The 15,331-nt window shown below is 51.4% G+C and overlaps 2 protein-coding genes across 2 annotated transcripts; both read right to left on the reverse strand.

Annotated features, from left to right (window-relative positions):
* Window positions 1-2,438: 2,438 nt before the first annotated feature.
* Window positions 2,439-3,125, reverse strand: BU25DRAFT_456262 (uncharacterized protein; the record flags this gene model as incomplete). Its single annotated transcript, XM_033710008.1, has 1 exon — window positions 2,439-3,125. One exon carries the CDS (start codon window positions 3,123-3,125, stop codon window positions 2,439-2,441), a length of 687 nt encoding a protein of 228 aa, XP_033564731.1.
* Window positions 3,126-3,348: 223 nt separating this feature from the next.
* On the reverse strand, window positions 3,349-12,478 carry BU25DRAFT_484755 (putative polyketide synthase; the record flags this gene model as incomplete). The annotated part of the gene is made up of 7 exons (XM_033711206.1): window positions 3,349-4,890; window positions 4,942-5,645; window positions 5,694-7,911; window positions 7,981-10,983; window positions 11,033-11,359; window positions 11,424-12,149; window positions 12,235-12,478. 7 exons carry the CDS (start codon window positions 12,476-12,478, stop codon window positions 3,485-3,487), a joined length of 8,628 nt encoding a protein of 2,875 aa, XP_033564732.1. The 3' UTR covers window positions 3,349-3,484.
* Between the last annotated feature and the right edge of the window lie 2,853 nt (window positions 12,479-15,331).

Consider the following 15,331-nt stretch of genomic DNA (forward strand, 5'->3'; position numbering starts at 1 on the left):
ATATGGGTCGGTGACGATTGTTTGTGTACAACATCCACGTTGTATCCACTGCAGTCCTTTTCATACAATCCCAGTTCGTATAACAGATATTGCAAGTGTTGATTATACTGGGTATCACTGACGCGGCTTCACAGCTCGGTCAATCAATACTGCAGTTCCTTGGCTGCTCTCGTCTCGTTGCGTAGTCCTGTTTGTTCAGTGTTGTTTTGCAAGTTGTTCATGGATCGTAATAGCTGAGTGGGTGTTCAGGCTTCCAGAGGAGAAGTGGGACCATAATAAAGTCAAAGAAGTGACAACTAATCGTGGTAAACAACAGATGGTTTGGGCTTCAGTTTGGGTTACTTTGGGGGGTCGGGTTGGGAGGTCTCCTCTGGTGATCACGGAAAGGGATAACACCTCCAAAGGACAAGGATATACCGCCTGGTCCTATCTTAAAGCACTAGACGAAGGTCTCTTACCCTATTACAAGCCAGGGAGCAGTTTATGCAGGATAACGCCCGGGTTCATACTGCAAAAAAGACCAAGGATTACCTGGAGCGTCACGGCATATGGATGATCAATCACCCACCATACTCACCAGACCTTAACCCCATTGAACACCTCTGGTGGGCACTTATTAGGGCCATGCACCTTGCTTACCCCGAATTCGATATCATAGGAGAGTCTCAGGAGGATTGGGAGGCATTCTGTGAGGCTTTGAAAGTAGTGTGGTTGACCATACCTGATACACTGATCCATCGCCTTATTCACAGCATGCAGGACTGTATCAATGCTGTTATTAAGGCAGATGGTTACCAAACAAGATACTAGGCTTTTACGAGTAAAATGAGCCATAAACCATTTGATTCAGTCTGTTGTTGGTGGTGCTACAACTACTCAAAGTTGTAATGGAAATGTTGGTGAGGTGGCTTGTGCGGATGCGCGCCCAGATTAAAGGAAGGTGACTGTAGTTCCATGGTTGTTAAGCAGAGGTCAATTGTAGACTGTGACCGGCCTTTCTCGTACGTGATTGTTCCTGGCAAAAGCGTACTGCGGAGCGCAAAGTCTTCTGTAATGTCTATCAAACCCTCTGATTTCGAGTCAGTGACTCCCCTGTTTAGCCCTCTCCACAGCAGGTGATGCAGGTTGGAGTCGCCCAGCGGTATCTACTCGTCCATTTCGGGGTTGTGCATTGCTTTTCGAATCTGCGGTAGTGTGCTCCGTCTGATGCTTGCGGTCTTTGGCGAGTTGTACATGTTGTGTGTAGCGCTGTGGACCGCTGTAGAACACTGATAGCTACGGTAAACGATAACGTAGGACTATCGGGTCGATGGAATAGTGCGCTGAGTTGCTGTCTAGTGAGAAGACGACTATATACTGACTCTGGAACGTGCTAATCCAGAACAGTATGAGCAAGGGTAACAGGGTCTCGTATGGACCGACTAATACCGCAACATTCATCAACAGTATGTGATACCCAGGTTGCAAGAGCGGCAGCACATCTTTCTGCAAGAACTCCTCCATGATTTCTGCAGTAATAGCGCCTTGAAAGACAGTGTGCGCAAAGTAACCCTCCACTTTCATTGCTGGCAGAAGACTACATTACTCTGACCATTTCATAGAATACTCCAGTTCAACAGAGCAACTAACAGGACTCCAACTGTACTTGCAACTGCCAGTACGCTTATTGCAAGCACCCTCATTTATTACAACAAACTGCTCAGTAGTGTAATTCAACTGCACATGTGCTCTGAAAACTCTATACAATGTGTCAGATTGCTCGCTTGCTCTTTTGGTTGCAACTTTGCAGCTCCATTTCATATTCTTGAGCTCACAAAACACCAGTGTGATGCTCATGGGTATGTCAAACTTGTCATATGACCAGTATCTTATCTCCTACAAGTACGCATGTGGTCTGCCTTTGAGATACTTGCACAGGTGGCTCCTGTGGATGTCTCAAATTGTGCTTGGTCGTCCAATCTTCACACGGTTTGGTGCATATGACTGACCCCATGACTCTAAGTTGTGTTACTTTGTACAGGTACACTTCTGTGTAACACCAGTCAGTCTGGTAACATGTTTGTGTGTTGTTAATTCCGGCTTCAATGCGATTGATGACTGCTGCAAGTGTGAGGGGAGCCAGTTTGCAGCCATTCTGTGAGGTCACTGTAGGCAGGCAATCAGACACAGGATGCATTGGCGCCGTCAGAGGCCAAATGAGATGAGATTAGACGAATCCTTGATGGCTAAGCCTCAAGGTTAGTGCAGGCTTGGCAGATTCTGGTTCTCTTGGAGTTGGTGAACCCTACGCAAAGGGAAGAAGTTGAGGCTTGTCGGATGTTGACAGAGGGGTTATCAACACTTGAGACAGAGTTGATAACCTCAAAATTCCAAGTGTGGAGGATAGTAGCCTTGACCGGGTAATAGTTCTCCACGCGTCCAGTCAACTCCTCCTCATCCTAGAGGTCAACCCAGCAGGTGAGTTGATAGTTGCGGCAGTATGGAGAGCAATATCTCCAGTGGTTTGTGACCCCAGTTCGAGGTCCCTCAGTGGCCAACAAGTCAACTATCCTCGGCCCAACTGTGGCAGATTGGCGTTGAATACTGCTGCCAGTAGGAATAACTGGTGCAGGTGGAGTAGCCAGTACTACAGTGAGCTCAAAGTCCACTGCTATCTCCTTGCCTGGATGCTCATAACCAAGCTTCTTCATCAGCTCCGTCACCACGAGCATACTCCGATCAGGGTGGACTACTTTATGAAAGCTCTCTACTTTCTTGAAGCGTGCTTGCTGACCTGCTGGGTAGACGATAGCCTGTAGGTCGTACTGCTTGACGGCTGGGTGCTGCTTTACAATGACATCATCTACCCATCCTTTGAGTACGCTGTACTTGGCCTCATTGGTTCTCCAAAGTAAGGTATGAGCTCCGGATAACTGAGTACGTATTGACCCAGCTGATTTGTCAAAATAAGCTCTCCATTGGCAGTCAAAACTAAGCGGGATGTCCGCATTTACAGCTAATCGTGGCAGCTGTTGAGACTGTGTACTGCTGCCGTGGCGCAGGTTGAGAGCAGAAGGAGCAGCGATAGGTGTAGTAGGTGTTGACTGGTACGATGGTGGCGGCTCCTCTGGGTTGGGGTCGTCCATAACCTTATCGTCCTCATCTCCTGCCACAAACAGTGGCTCAGATGGCTAAGTGAACGCATTAAACTCAGGCTCAGGTTGCCGTGAAGGTGGCAGAGATGCCTGAGATGAGCGATAGTGTTCTACAGAGAACAATTTCACTGTTAGTATTTTCTGGACTGAAACGAGGAGGAAGTGCAGGCAGGCGGAGACACGACGTGCAACCAAAAGGTATGTATTAAACGTCCAGCGATCGAAGTATGCGAAACAGTACATGTTGTGAGCTTTGCCATGTTTATAGGTCTTTGAAGGAACTTAGAGTAGAGCATCCAATATGGAAAATTAGTAGCGAAGTAGCGTAGATCGTAACGTCATGCCACTGGTCAAGGTTCGTGGGGTGAACCAGGACCTTTGACGAAAAGCGGCGGCCCCTTCAAACCAGGCGCATCCATCATCTCGAGCAAGACCACGACAGCTGGGTGCATTCCAGCGGTGACAGCCTCGGACGTCCATTCCTCTCTCGGCAGTTGTCGGAACTTCTTGCCTGATCCTTCGCCAATTGCTTCCAGTCTCGCAAGCGGAAGCAGGAGATCGCCCATATGGTGTACATATCTAACCTTTCCTCCTGTAACACGTTCATTCCCTCCTATGACATGATCCACGATGCCAGTACATACAGTTCGTGCGTGTACGAGATCCAGAAAACCAGTGACGTGATTGAGTTTGGGGACTGCCGACAGCTTGTCCATGTACTGAATCAGGGCATTCATCCAGTCCAACTGGGCAGCGAGACCTTCGGCGTCCTTGCCGGTACGAATGATAGTCGAGGGACGGTGTATCCAGATTGGGAGGGCGTAAGTGTCAGACACCTTCTCAAGCAGCCCCTCAGCGACCCATTTGGTTGAGCGATATCCTGACGAGCCATCCGCTGGTGGTTTCGGTGAGCGGGGTGAGTTGATAGCAACCTCGCCGATTTCCTCCTTGTTGGAGTACCGACCCACCGCATTGGAAGACACGAAGTGCATGGGGATCTTGCGTGGCAGACACCAGCGGATGAGTTCGATCGTGGAGTCGACGTTGGCGGGGCGCAAGTCATAGTACGACTTGAGATGGGAAGTGTCGGCGCCGTTGTGGATAACTGCTCCGATCTCTCCAAAGATTGTCGCTGCTTCTTCTTGGGAGAGCCCGAGACGGGGCGCGTCAAGCTCGCCTTGGTGGTACACGATGCGCTTGTCAGTTGGAAGCTCCCCACTGTCCAACCTCTCCTGCAGTCGTCGCACTGCAATACAGATAATCTTCTTGACTGATGTTTGCTCTAACAGTGCTGTGAGTATATGGTGCCCTAATAAGCCACTGGCTCCAGTAAGGAGTACGGTGCTCGGATCGGGATTAGCCGTAATTCCCACGGCAGCAGCCGTGGCGGCTTCGGCTAGGTCACTTGGCGGAGAAGTCTCGACATCCCAGTCCAGTTCGGCACCATTCGCATGTGCGCCATTGCCGTTGACCGTGCCGTTGCCGTCCGAGTGTGCGTTCGAAGCGGCCCTGCTGGCGATGTTTGGTACCATCTCCGAGGGAACATTTTCTGCGGCGAACAGAACCAAGCTGATGATGGTATCGTTGCTCAGGATCTTCAACACTGGCATATTGACCTTGAGGTTCTTGGTGAACCACGTCCGGAGGTCAATGGAAACGAGAGAGTCAATGCCCAGATCGGCACTCCGCATTTCCATGAGGTCGTCATCGCTACTAGTGGATTGTAAAGTCTTGCGCAGCTCATTCGAGAACGCCCCTATGATCGTTAGCCTAATCCTTAGCACAGTTCGTCTTTGAATCCGCATACCCTTCACAATGTTCTGCAGCTCCTCTTCCGTCTCGCACTCTGCAAGCAGCTCCTTGATTGGCTTAGCGCCTTTTGGTCCCCTTGCCCCCTTGTCGTCCGACTCAGCCGAAAGATAGTGTGAGAGCAGAGGGTTGGTGAAGATTGCAGGCGGATTGGGCGTATCCCTTGAAATGGCACGAAGAGCTGTAGTAAGCTCCGGCCCATGAAGGGAAGAATCTGGGCGTCCAAACTCAATGGCTTCTGCAATGATTTGATGGAAGTCGCCTTCCGACACCGGCATGAGCGACAGTCTCTGCATGATAGACTCCAGGACCTTCTTGTCCTCCCGCTCTAGCAATCCTACTCCAGCGATGGCTCCTAGGTTGATTGCAGTAGCGGCCAATCCGCGTTTTCTGCGCTGCCCAGCCAGACCACACAGGAACTGGTTAGCGGCGGTGTAGTTTGCTTGCCCTGCACTGCCGAGAAGACCGGTGATGGAGGCGGTAAGTATGAAAAAGTCCAGAGGCTGGTCGTAAAAGAGCTGGTCCAGATACAAACTACCCAACACCTTGGGACGGAGGACGTCGTAGAGTTGGTCCAAAGACATGTTGGAAATCGACGTGTCTCGGAATAGCGCAGCGCCGTTCAAGATGCCGCCAACAGGAGGCAAGCTGGAACATATGGTTGAATGTGCTGTCTTCAGGGCGTCTTCGTTTGTAATATCACTGCACATCTGTCAGTGTCTGACGAATTTGAACAGCCAGTATACTTACCAAGGCAACGCCAATACCCGAACGCCACGGCTCTTGTGTGACTCAATCCATGCTTCCTCGAGCTGGGGCCTTCGACTGGTGAAGACGAGGTTCTTCGCGCCCTTCTCAATCATCCAGTCGAAGAGGGAGACCGCCAGGGCGGCCGACAAGCCAAGAATCCAATACGTCTTGTTGTCATCAAACATCTGCTGAGCGTCGAGTTGAGTAACAGCGGCCAAAAGTGGCGTATGGGCTGTCCAGTCAACGACTGTTAGAGGATCTTCCAACACATGATCAGGCTCAAGTAGACTGCTGACGGTAATGGTGGTGGGTAGTCCAGTGATCAGGTTTGTTCCGATGTGCTTCAGGGCGGTGCGGATGGCTTCTGCGGTGCCTGTCGTACTCGAAAGGCCCTGGCGAGCACTGAGGGTCTTCACGGTCTCTCGTCGACAGTGTGTCGGGAGATTCGACATAATTGTCTCTTCATTGAGCCATCGAACCTCTGCCGAATTTGAAAGCCCGACGAACAGTGAGATATCTCCTGGTAACAGGTGGTTAAGCTCTGACTGAGTCATGTACGGGGGAAGCCTCAGATTTGGCTCGACTGCATCGGTCACAGTAGAATCGGCTGTAAAGAGTAGCTCAATGCCTCGGAAAGACGCCTGAACTTTGATCGCGGTAGCGAGCGGATCCTTAGCGTTGTGAAGGGCAACAAGCTGACCTGCACGAACCGTATCCAAAATGGAAACGGAGATTAGGTGAGCTGCTAGGTGGCTAAGGAAGGTTGCATCGTACGATGTACCAAGAAGGACTACTGACTCCACTGGAAGACGATACGTCGAAGCCAATGACGGCACGAGCGCCAGAACCATAAAATGGGTAGTGGGATCCTGACACAGAACGATGAACTTGTGACCGACGGTAGTCTTAATGGCGTTTGTCGAGGTGTATAGTGTCTTGAGGTTGAGAAAAGCACGAGCTAAGTCTGCGCCCGCATCCGGGGTGTGATTTGCGTTCACTTTGGCGGTATACCCTTCGTCAGTCACCTCGAGTGACACGAGGCATTCCTCCAATCCGACTTTGCGCTCGATCCTACGCTTTGAAGAATTGTAGCGATCGTTGAGGGCAGGTATTGGCCTCAGACGCGGCACCAACTCGCGGCCCGCGGAGTCAACGACGATTTCTGGCTCAACAGACCACAAAGCTGATTCTGGAACCGCTTGCACAAAGCGTAGAAGGGTCTTAGCAATGAGGAGAGGATCCGTAGTTTGGGGATCCTCAAGGTCCAGTTGCTGCAAGCGCAAATCTGGTGTCTCAACCACGGCCGTCCTTCCGAATCCCAGCGTGAGGTTGACATAGGGTTCATCTGTCAGTCGACCATTTGTGACCCAAAGAAGAGTCTTTCCAGTTCCGAACAGAGTCTTGAATGCGTCGAATCTTGCAGCCGTCATATCAAGGAACACTGGCTCGTCGAGCTCCGTCAAGCTCACCATCGTAGTCGCTTGGCTAAGAGTGACATGATCAACCTCCTCGAGAGTGCCAAACACACGAAGTTGGGCCACGGAAGTTGAGAAGTATTGCTGGAGACCATCCATAAGATGTGCGCTTCGATGAGTACGTCCGCCAATGAGAACCAGGTCCTCTACTGGAGAGACTGCAGACGCCGAACCAATGGGGTCCCTGAGGTAGCTCATTTGATCGTCAACAGCTTGGGAAACAAACGTTGCGACGCCAAACGTCTCTGCCAGCTCAGTTGGAGGTGACACTTCGATACCCGAGAATCCGGTTGCCTCCAGCAATTGCTTCCATTCGGCCATGGACAAGTACGGTGACAATACGCGTCCTTGGTCAGCTCCGAGCCACCATCCGGGAAGCGTCCCGAAGATGAAATTGAGGCCGCCATCACCACTGCTGCTATTGTAGCCACCCTCAGCGATGATGAGATATCCACCAGGCTTCAGCAGCCTTCGGAGATTGCGCAGGGTGAGCTCCAAGTTTGTCGTCGCATGAATGACCCAGAATGCGATGACGACATCATATGAGCCTTCGACATAACCTTGACTAGCAGGATCCGCTTCGGCATCGAAAATCTTCACGGGCTTAGGGTCGTTTGGCTCAGAGAAGAATGCTGATCCATCCTTCTGAATCGATCCAGAAATGTTCGCGTACGTGTAGTTGAACAGAGTACTGTTGATGGCCTGAGGTATTCTTTCCGTCACAGACTGTCCTGCACCAGCACCTTGGTCTGTTAGCTGGTTGAGCTTCTCTCGCAAAAGGTGTTCACGACTCAAGGCCGGACACGACTCACCAATTTCCAAGATGTTCAGATGAGGGTAGCGATCCACAATCTGCTTCATCATATCGACGATCCAGGAAGCTGATGCTTGTGTCACAGCACCATGAGCGTAGTATTCGCGAAGTAGATTGGACCGGCGAAATTCTTCCATCATCGTGGTCTTCCCTGCCAGAACACGTGGCATGGACTGTCCCACCAAATGCATGAGACGCACATCAGGTAACTTCTGGAACGTCGTGGTCGCATCCATTACGCTGTGCAAAGTGTCGTCTTTCCAGTCCTTGTTTGCCCAGCCGTGCTTCCCATTGTCAATAAGAGATGTTGTACGTCGAGCATGGTCAAGGTAGAAACTGATCGGACGTTCTGATCGAGCAGGGGAATCTGCGGGAAGTTCTTGCTCAATCTGCCGGAGGTAAAATGTTGATAGTCGCTCCAACGCCTTCATCATTTCGCTCTGGTCTGGGTGTACACGCGTATGACTAATGCCGTCGAGCCCGCTGTCTATCCAGTGAACGGTTGAGTAGAGCTGTTTGTCTTCTTCAATGGAGGCTGATCCACCCAGTGGTACAAGCCTTGCGCCCTGTAGCTGTATCATAGCTGCATCGGGAGAGCTGTCCGAGTAGAAGTACACATCTCCTACAATCCCACTATCAACTCCAACATCCACAAGCCGACCCTCGATGGGAGCGAAACGTGCTTCTCTCATGTCTGAAGTGTTGCACAAAGCTGGATTGACTCGAATGTGGCGGACCTGGGTTGGAAGATGAAGCGTGTGAAGCTGTTCATCATTTGGATAGCTAATGGCTAAAAGGATGGCTTGGAAAGCGGCGTCAAGCTCTGCCGGATGGAGTAACAATGACGCATCCCCGTCCTGGGAAGGGTCTATCTTCACTAAGCTTGAAGATATCCGGTGTTTTCTTGTGAGCTGCGACAGAGAGCAAAACCGACCACTGAAGTTGTACCCGTGTTTGGCCAAAGCTGAGTAGTAATCTTCCACATCAACATTAGTGGCGTGTGTAAGCTTAGCGCCGGTAGAGCTTCCCGGGAGAGTCGAGGTAGAAGGGGTACCAAACTTAACAGTGACCCTCGCACTTGCGGCGAGTGTGAGGTCTTCTGCGTCAGCCCCGAGAGCAGCAGAGTACGTGAACACGGCCTCTACACACCCAGCCCGGGAGGTGGAGACGTCTGCTAACTCGATCAAAACCTCAACCCCTGCGTCGTCTGCAGGCAGAGGAACAGCTTGATGGATCGCAAAGTCTTGAAGCTCGAGCAGAAGAATGTTCCGTTTATCGGCGAGTAGGCGTGAGGCTTCTAGAGCCGAACAGATGTAGCCTGCAGCCGGGAAGACCGCTTGCCCTTGGATCTCGTGGCCTGAAAGCCATTCCATCTCTTTGATGCGCAGTAGGTTTCGCCAGCTAAGGTGATGAGGCGTACTATCAGGTGTCGCATCGCCTAGAAGCGGATGGACTCTCTGTGTCCGCAACCTCATGTTTCGAGAAGCTCGTGCTTCGTGCCAGTGCTTCGTAGAGTGGTCCCATGGGCGGGAAGGTAGCCCTTTGACCACTGAGACGTTAAGCTTCCCTCCGTGAAGGGCTCTCTCGTAGCTATCGAGATTGATAGCACTGTGATCGAGCCGTGACCATAGCTCACCCAGGCCGGTAGAGAATGCGTCAAGTGCAGAGGTACCGCGACGAAGCATTGCAAGATAAGGAATGGCGTTGTCAGACGGACGAACTTCTCCAATTGTTTGACTGGCAGGACCGGCAAGAGCTGGATGCGGGCCCACTTCGAGAGCGATATCGAACGTTGACTGAATGGTGGCGCGTGTGAGAGCTTGTGAGAAGAGAACCGGCTTCGTCATATTCTCTGCCCAGTAAGCTGCGGTTACACCCTGGAGTGGATCAATAGCTTCGTCATATACACTGGAAAACCACAGACAGTGGGTGTTGGGCTTCTGGGTCTGTTTCGTCCTCGCACAGGCGTTGAGCGAAGCGACGTAGGGTTCAAAGCACGGCTTCATGTGCGCGGAGTGATAGGCTTTGTCAACCTTTAGGCGTCTATTGAACTTCGCCTCTCTGTCGAGCATCCTTTTCAATTCGTCGATCGCGTCCTCGTCGCCACTGATAGTAAGGCTTGAAGATGAATTGCTGGCTGCAATCGAGATCCGTCCGGCGAATCTATCAGAGTTGCATAACTCGCTCATCTCTTTCATCGAGCTGCCCACAGCCAGCATTGCTCCGCGTGTCTTCGGTCCACGGGGGCTTGAAGCCAAGCCAAGGTGTAAGCCCCTGTAGTAAGCGATATAGATGGCTTCACGGATTGTGAGAAAACCAGCTGCATAGGCCGCCGCAATTTCACCAGAAGAATGACCGACGACGGCGGCAAACTCCACTTTAGCGTGTCGAAGCAAGTCCACGACCATTATCTGAACAGCAGTACAGACAGGTTGCGATATCCTGGCTTCGTGAGTTCGCGATTTCTCAGCACTGGCAAGGATCTCGGATTGCAAAGACCAAGTGGGTCGGTCGTCCAATGGAAGTTCCGAGAGCATCTGGTCCAGGCCGTCGATTATGGTTCTGGCTATCAAGGACTGTTCGATCAACTCAGCTCCCATGCGAGCGTATTGGGCACCTTGACCTGTGAACACTCCGAGAATCTGGTGTCTGGCTCCAGGCGTACTGATCGGCAATGCTCGAACACCAACACTTGGGCCATCTTGTTCTAACCGGGTTTGGATTTTGGAAGCAAGGTCGGGGATTGAATCCGCCGTGATCGAGAGACGATAAGGCAGGAGAGATCGTTTTTGGCGCAAAGTCCAGGCTAAATCACCCACGTTGACATCTGGCGACTCGGAGAGATGGCTACCATATGCCTGCAAGGTCGCCAACAGGAGTTTCTCGGAAGAAGATGAAAACACAAATGGCGTGAAGAGGCGAAGATCGTGGGCCGAGTATCCATTATGATATGGAGGTTCATAGCTCTCAAGAATAGCGTGTGCGTTCGCTCCACCGAAGCCTGAGATGTTAGCGAATGTGCGATTACCAAGCACAATTGGCCATCTTACCGAAGCTATTAACGCTCGCTCGTCTTACTTGCCCTGGTGCAAGCTTAGGCCAGGGCTTCGCAGACCTGGCAATCTCGAGACCGTTGTAGAAGGGAGCCACGCGATCACTGAGCTGGTTGAACAAGAGATTTGGCGGAATCGTCGCGTTTTGCAGTGCCAGCGATGTCTTCAGAATTGCTGCGATTCCGGCCGACCCTTCCGTATGTCCGAGTACCGTCTTGATGGAGCCAACATACAAAGGGTGTTCCTCAACGTCGGACTTGCCGTTAGTAGGATGCAAAGGCTCTCTGAAAAAGGCATCTTGGATTGCATTGGCTTCGATTGGGTCTAAATGTTGGTGCATGAAGTCAGCCTGTGTCTCACATGCAGTTCGTACATAGACGTTGCTTACCTCCAGCCGGAGTCCCCGTACCGTGAGCTTCGAAGTATTGAGGACGATCGGTGTCGGATCGTAAGTCTAGACCAGCTTTGGCGTAGACGTTTCGAATGAGAGCTTCCTGAGCACTTGCGCTAGGCATTGTTATTCCTGGAGTTGCGCCATCCTGGTTGAGACCGGTTTCCCTGATGATACACTCAATATGATCACCATCAGCAAGAGCTGCGCTCAAGGTCTTCAGAACCACAGCCGTCACACCGTCCCCACGTGCGTAACCGTTGGCATCTTGATCCCACATCTTACTCTGACCATCTGGAGAAAGCATCTTGAGCTTGCTTTCGATGACGAAGTATTCAGGACCAAGGATCAGATTGGTACCGCAGGCTAGGGCCATTCCACATTCACCGTTTCTGAGTGATTGGACTGCTAAGTGTAGAGCGACCAGACTTGCAGAGCAACCTGTGTCGACTGTCATCGAAGGTCCGTGCCAGTCGAAAAAGTACGAGACTCTGTTGGATACGATGGCCGAGGAAATCCCAGTAGCATGGTACGTTGGCACATGTGCGAGATCGCGCGTCAGCAACATGCCGTAATCGTTCGTCATGAGTCCAGCAAAAACGGATGTATCACTGCCTTTGAGGCCTGAGATGGTCATTCCGGCTGCCTCAATTGCCTCATACACAGTTTCCATGAGTATGCGCTGCTGAGGATCCATCGACTTCGCTTCACTTGGTTTGATTCCTAAACTTAAATTAGTATAATTCGTCCGAACATGATTCAGTCGCGTAAGACGCTTTGGACACGTCTGTAGCAAAGGTTCACGTACCGAAAAAGTCAGTGTCGAAGTGACTTGGATCTTGTTCCAACAGATAGGCATGCTGAACATTGCTGTGGCCGTGGTAAGCACCATCGGGGTGATAAAATCCTTGAACACTGAATCGTTCGCGCGGAATTTCTCGACGAATGTCGCGAGGCTCGCGGAGGAGCTCCCATAACTTCGAGGGCGAGTCGACACCCCCTGCAAAACGACATCCACTGCCAACAATGGCAATAGGCTCGGCTTGGGCCATAATAAAGAGAAAAACCCGGTTAGTGAAAACGACAAGCAGAGACGCGACCGAGATCTTGCTTCTAATCTATAGAGCATGCTGCCCTCCTGACCAGCAATTTATATCAACTACAACCTCTTCCGCTACATTTACGCGTAGATGAGGATCATGAGTTCGGAGGCCAACACCGACGGTGAACAAAGTCGGAACAACAGAACCTCCCCCGTCGGAATCGGTGCACTGTCATCATTTTAGCAAGATAAGCAAGTGGAATTCGATGCAAGTTCGCCGTAGCGACTTACAGCCTCCCAGCGCATACGAAGGAAACTTCTCTCCTCTAAAGAGGCGTTCTGATAGGTAGGTCGGGAGTACCTTGCAGTCTGTTGTACCCCTGCAGCTTTCTGCCGTATGCGACAACTTACGGTACGAGAAGCTGGGTAAGGTAGCAAGAGCGGTAAACACGGGAGAAGAAAGCTCTTGCATAATCTTACATAGGCCAGGTCTTGACGCGGTGATGTTGCAGCCTTCGTGAGAGGGCAGAGATAGGCGACTTCTGGATTCCCTTCCTCATTAGGGACTGGCTCGCCTTTACATCAGAGCGAGGAGTACAGTGAATGCTAGGAGCTCTCTCGCGCAGCACCGTCTCCCCAGGGATACGACAAGGAATGGACGAACGACTGAGAGTAGTTGAAATCGCTGGGTAGTGAATGCGACTTCCTCATCGCCCCTTGGAAGCCCCACTCAGTTTCCGTCATCGAGCGTATCCTCAACAATTGTTCAACTCTACGGTACTGTGGAAGGATCTCGCCCTCTCACTGCAACGGCCTTCAGTTCCCATCTCGTCGATGGCGGCATATTTAGGCAACCAACGTGCAAGTTAAGTCTGGCAGTAAGCTGCGAGGCGTACCTCTAGAGCTGCGGGAGCTCCTAGGTAAGACGTAAGGCGTCCAGCGTATTCCAATATAGGAAGAGTACTGCCTGCCGTCAGCTGGAAGCGCACATGGTACGGATTACAGGAAGTGCGAGGCGAGTCGAAAGACGTCAAAGTGCTATCGAGCGCTTCCCGTGGCTTTGCATGACGGATACCGTCAGCCCTTCAGCTCCGGATCCCTTCGTTGTAGGGAGTTTTGCTCATTGAAAACCGTCCAGGAGGATGAGAAACACAGCTTAACGGCAGAGGTTGACGGTACCCACTGCCAAGAGGCGGTACCTGGCCCGTGCCGTCGCGTCCAAGTTTCCGTCGGTAACGGCGCCTTCCGCGCCTAGAACAAATAAAACCCAATGGTCCCGATGCACCCAAGATCCTGCCTGAGCTTATTTGTAAAGGCTGAAATGATGCTAGTACTATAATGCAGCTATATTACCCACGCGGCAGGGCGCGCGGGCGGTACAGAAGACAGCCAGACAACGCCTGCAAAACGCACGAGATCTACACATCCTCAGTCTTCGCTACGTACTTGTACTCTTTACTGCATGTGCTCGACTTTGATTGTGCCACGCCTTACGCCCAAAGCCATGTGTTCGAGGGTGTGTACGATTAGCGTCACCCCTCTTGGTTAGCGTACTTCCAGCTCGTTAGCAGTGTCACTTGGCATCAGCCTCGCTGCTGCTTTCCTCCGTAGTAATACAACACAGTTCACATCTCAAATTCCATATCTCATCACATGCCTCCGGTATCCATGTCTAAACGGTCAGCTTGTGATCGCTGCCGCAGCATGAAACTTCGTTGCCCTCCTCGGGAGAGCCCAAACACATCGCTACCATGCGGCCGATGTCTCCGCCTCAAAGCACATTGTGTCACTACATTGTCTCACCAGACAGGTCTGCCTCCGAGGAATCGTGCTACAATGGCAAGCATGGAGTCTACTTCCGACAATCCCAGGCCTGCGGCGCTACCTACTTCCTATTGGCTTCCAAACACTCTGTCTACTTCGAACAATGTAGATATCGACTTTCTTAACCACCTGGAGTCAGGCGCGACTGCAATGGACAGAAGAGACAGTATGCTGCCGACTCCAACCTCGACAACCACCTCCCAATCTTCAGCCCTCCAAGAAGACTTCCCGGATTTCTCAAAGCTTGATTACCAACGGCCCCGGATAGGGGATATCGATTTCTACGAACTCGCATATACCAGGCATCCGATGGAAGGCATGTACGAGAGCTCAACAGGACACGTTGATGCTTCTGACATGTTTGTTGGCTTGAAAAGTTCTAACGTCAATCTCGAACATCGTCTCTTCCGGCTGCGCACGAGTCTTTCTCTACACAGCACTCGAAACAACTCGCCGTCTCGCGAGCCCGATCAAGTACTCTTTACAAGTCCAAATGGCGATGGAGACACCAGCCAACTTGGCTCCACAGGACCGCTGCGATTCGAAGATGCTCTACACAGCATATCAAAGTTCGTCAAGATCCTTGAAGACTATGACAATGAACTTCGATCGGCGAACGTTCCATCCGCTTCAACAACTATCAGCATTGTCATAGTCCTCGAAATACTGCTGGCATATCTACAACTCGTGGCTATATATGACTGTCTTTGCTCCCGGCTACTAACAGGACTACAAGAAGGCTCACAAAGTGCTATGTCCGAGCTTCAGATGGTCCCAAGGCTTCAAATAGCTGGCTTCTCGGTTGGAAATGGTCATTTACAGGTCAAAATCCTCATACAAGCCATCACACATTACTTTGAGACGATCGAAAGAGTATTTGGACTGCCAGTCCTCTATCGTATCTCAAATCGCGCTCAGGAATACACAGGCATACTCACGGAGGAACGAAGCCGAAATTTGCTGGAGATAGTGATGGAAGATGACAGTGCCAGGAAGGCCTTCATCTCTTTGCGCGAGAGTCTCAGATCGATAGAGCGGA

Source organism: Macroventuria anomochaeta (assembly GCF_010093625.1).
Source record: "Macroventuria anomochaeta strain CBS 525.71 unplaced genomic scaffold BU25scaffold_7, whole genome shotgun sequence".
NCBI lineage: Eukaryota > Fungi > Ascomycota > Dothideomycetes > Pleosporales > Didymellaceae > Macroventuria > Macroventuria anomochaeta.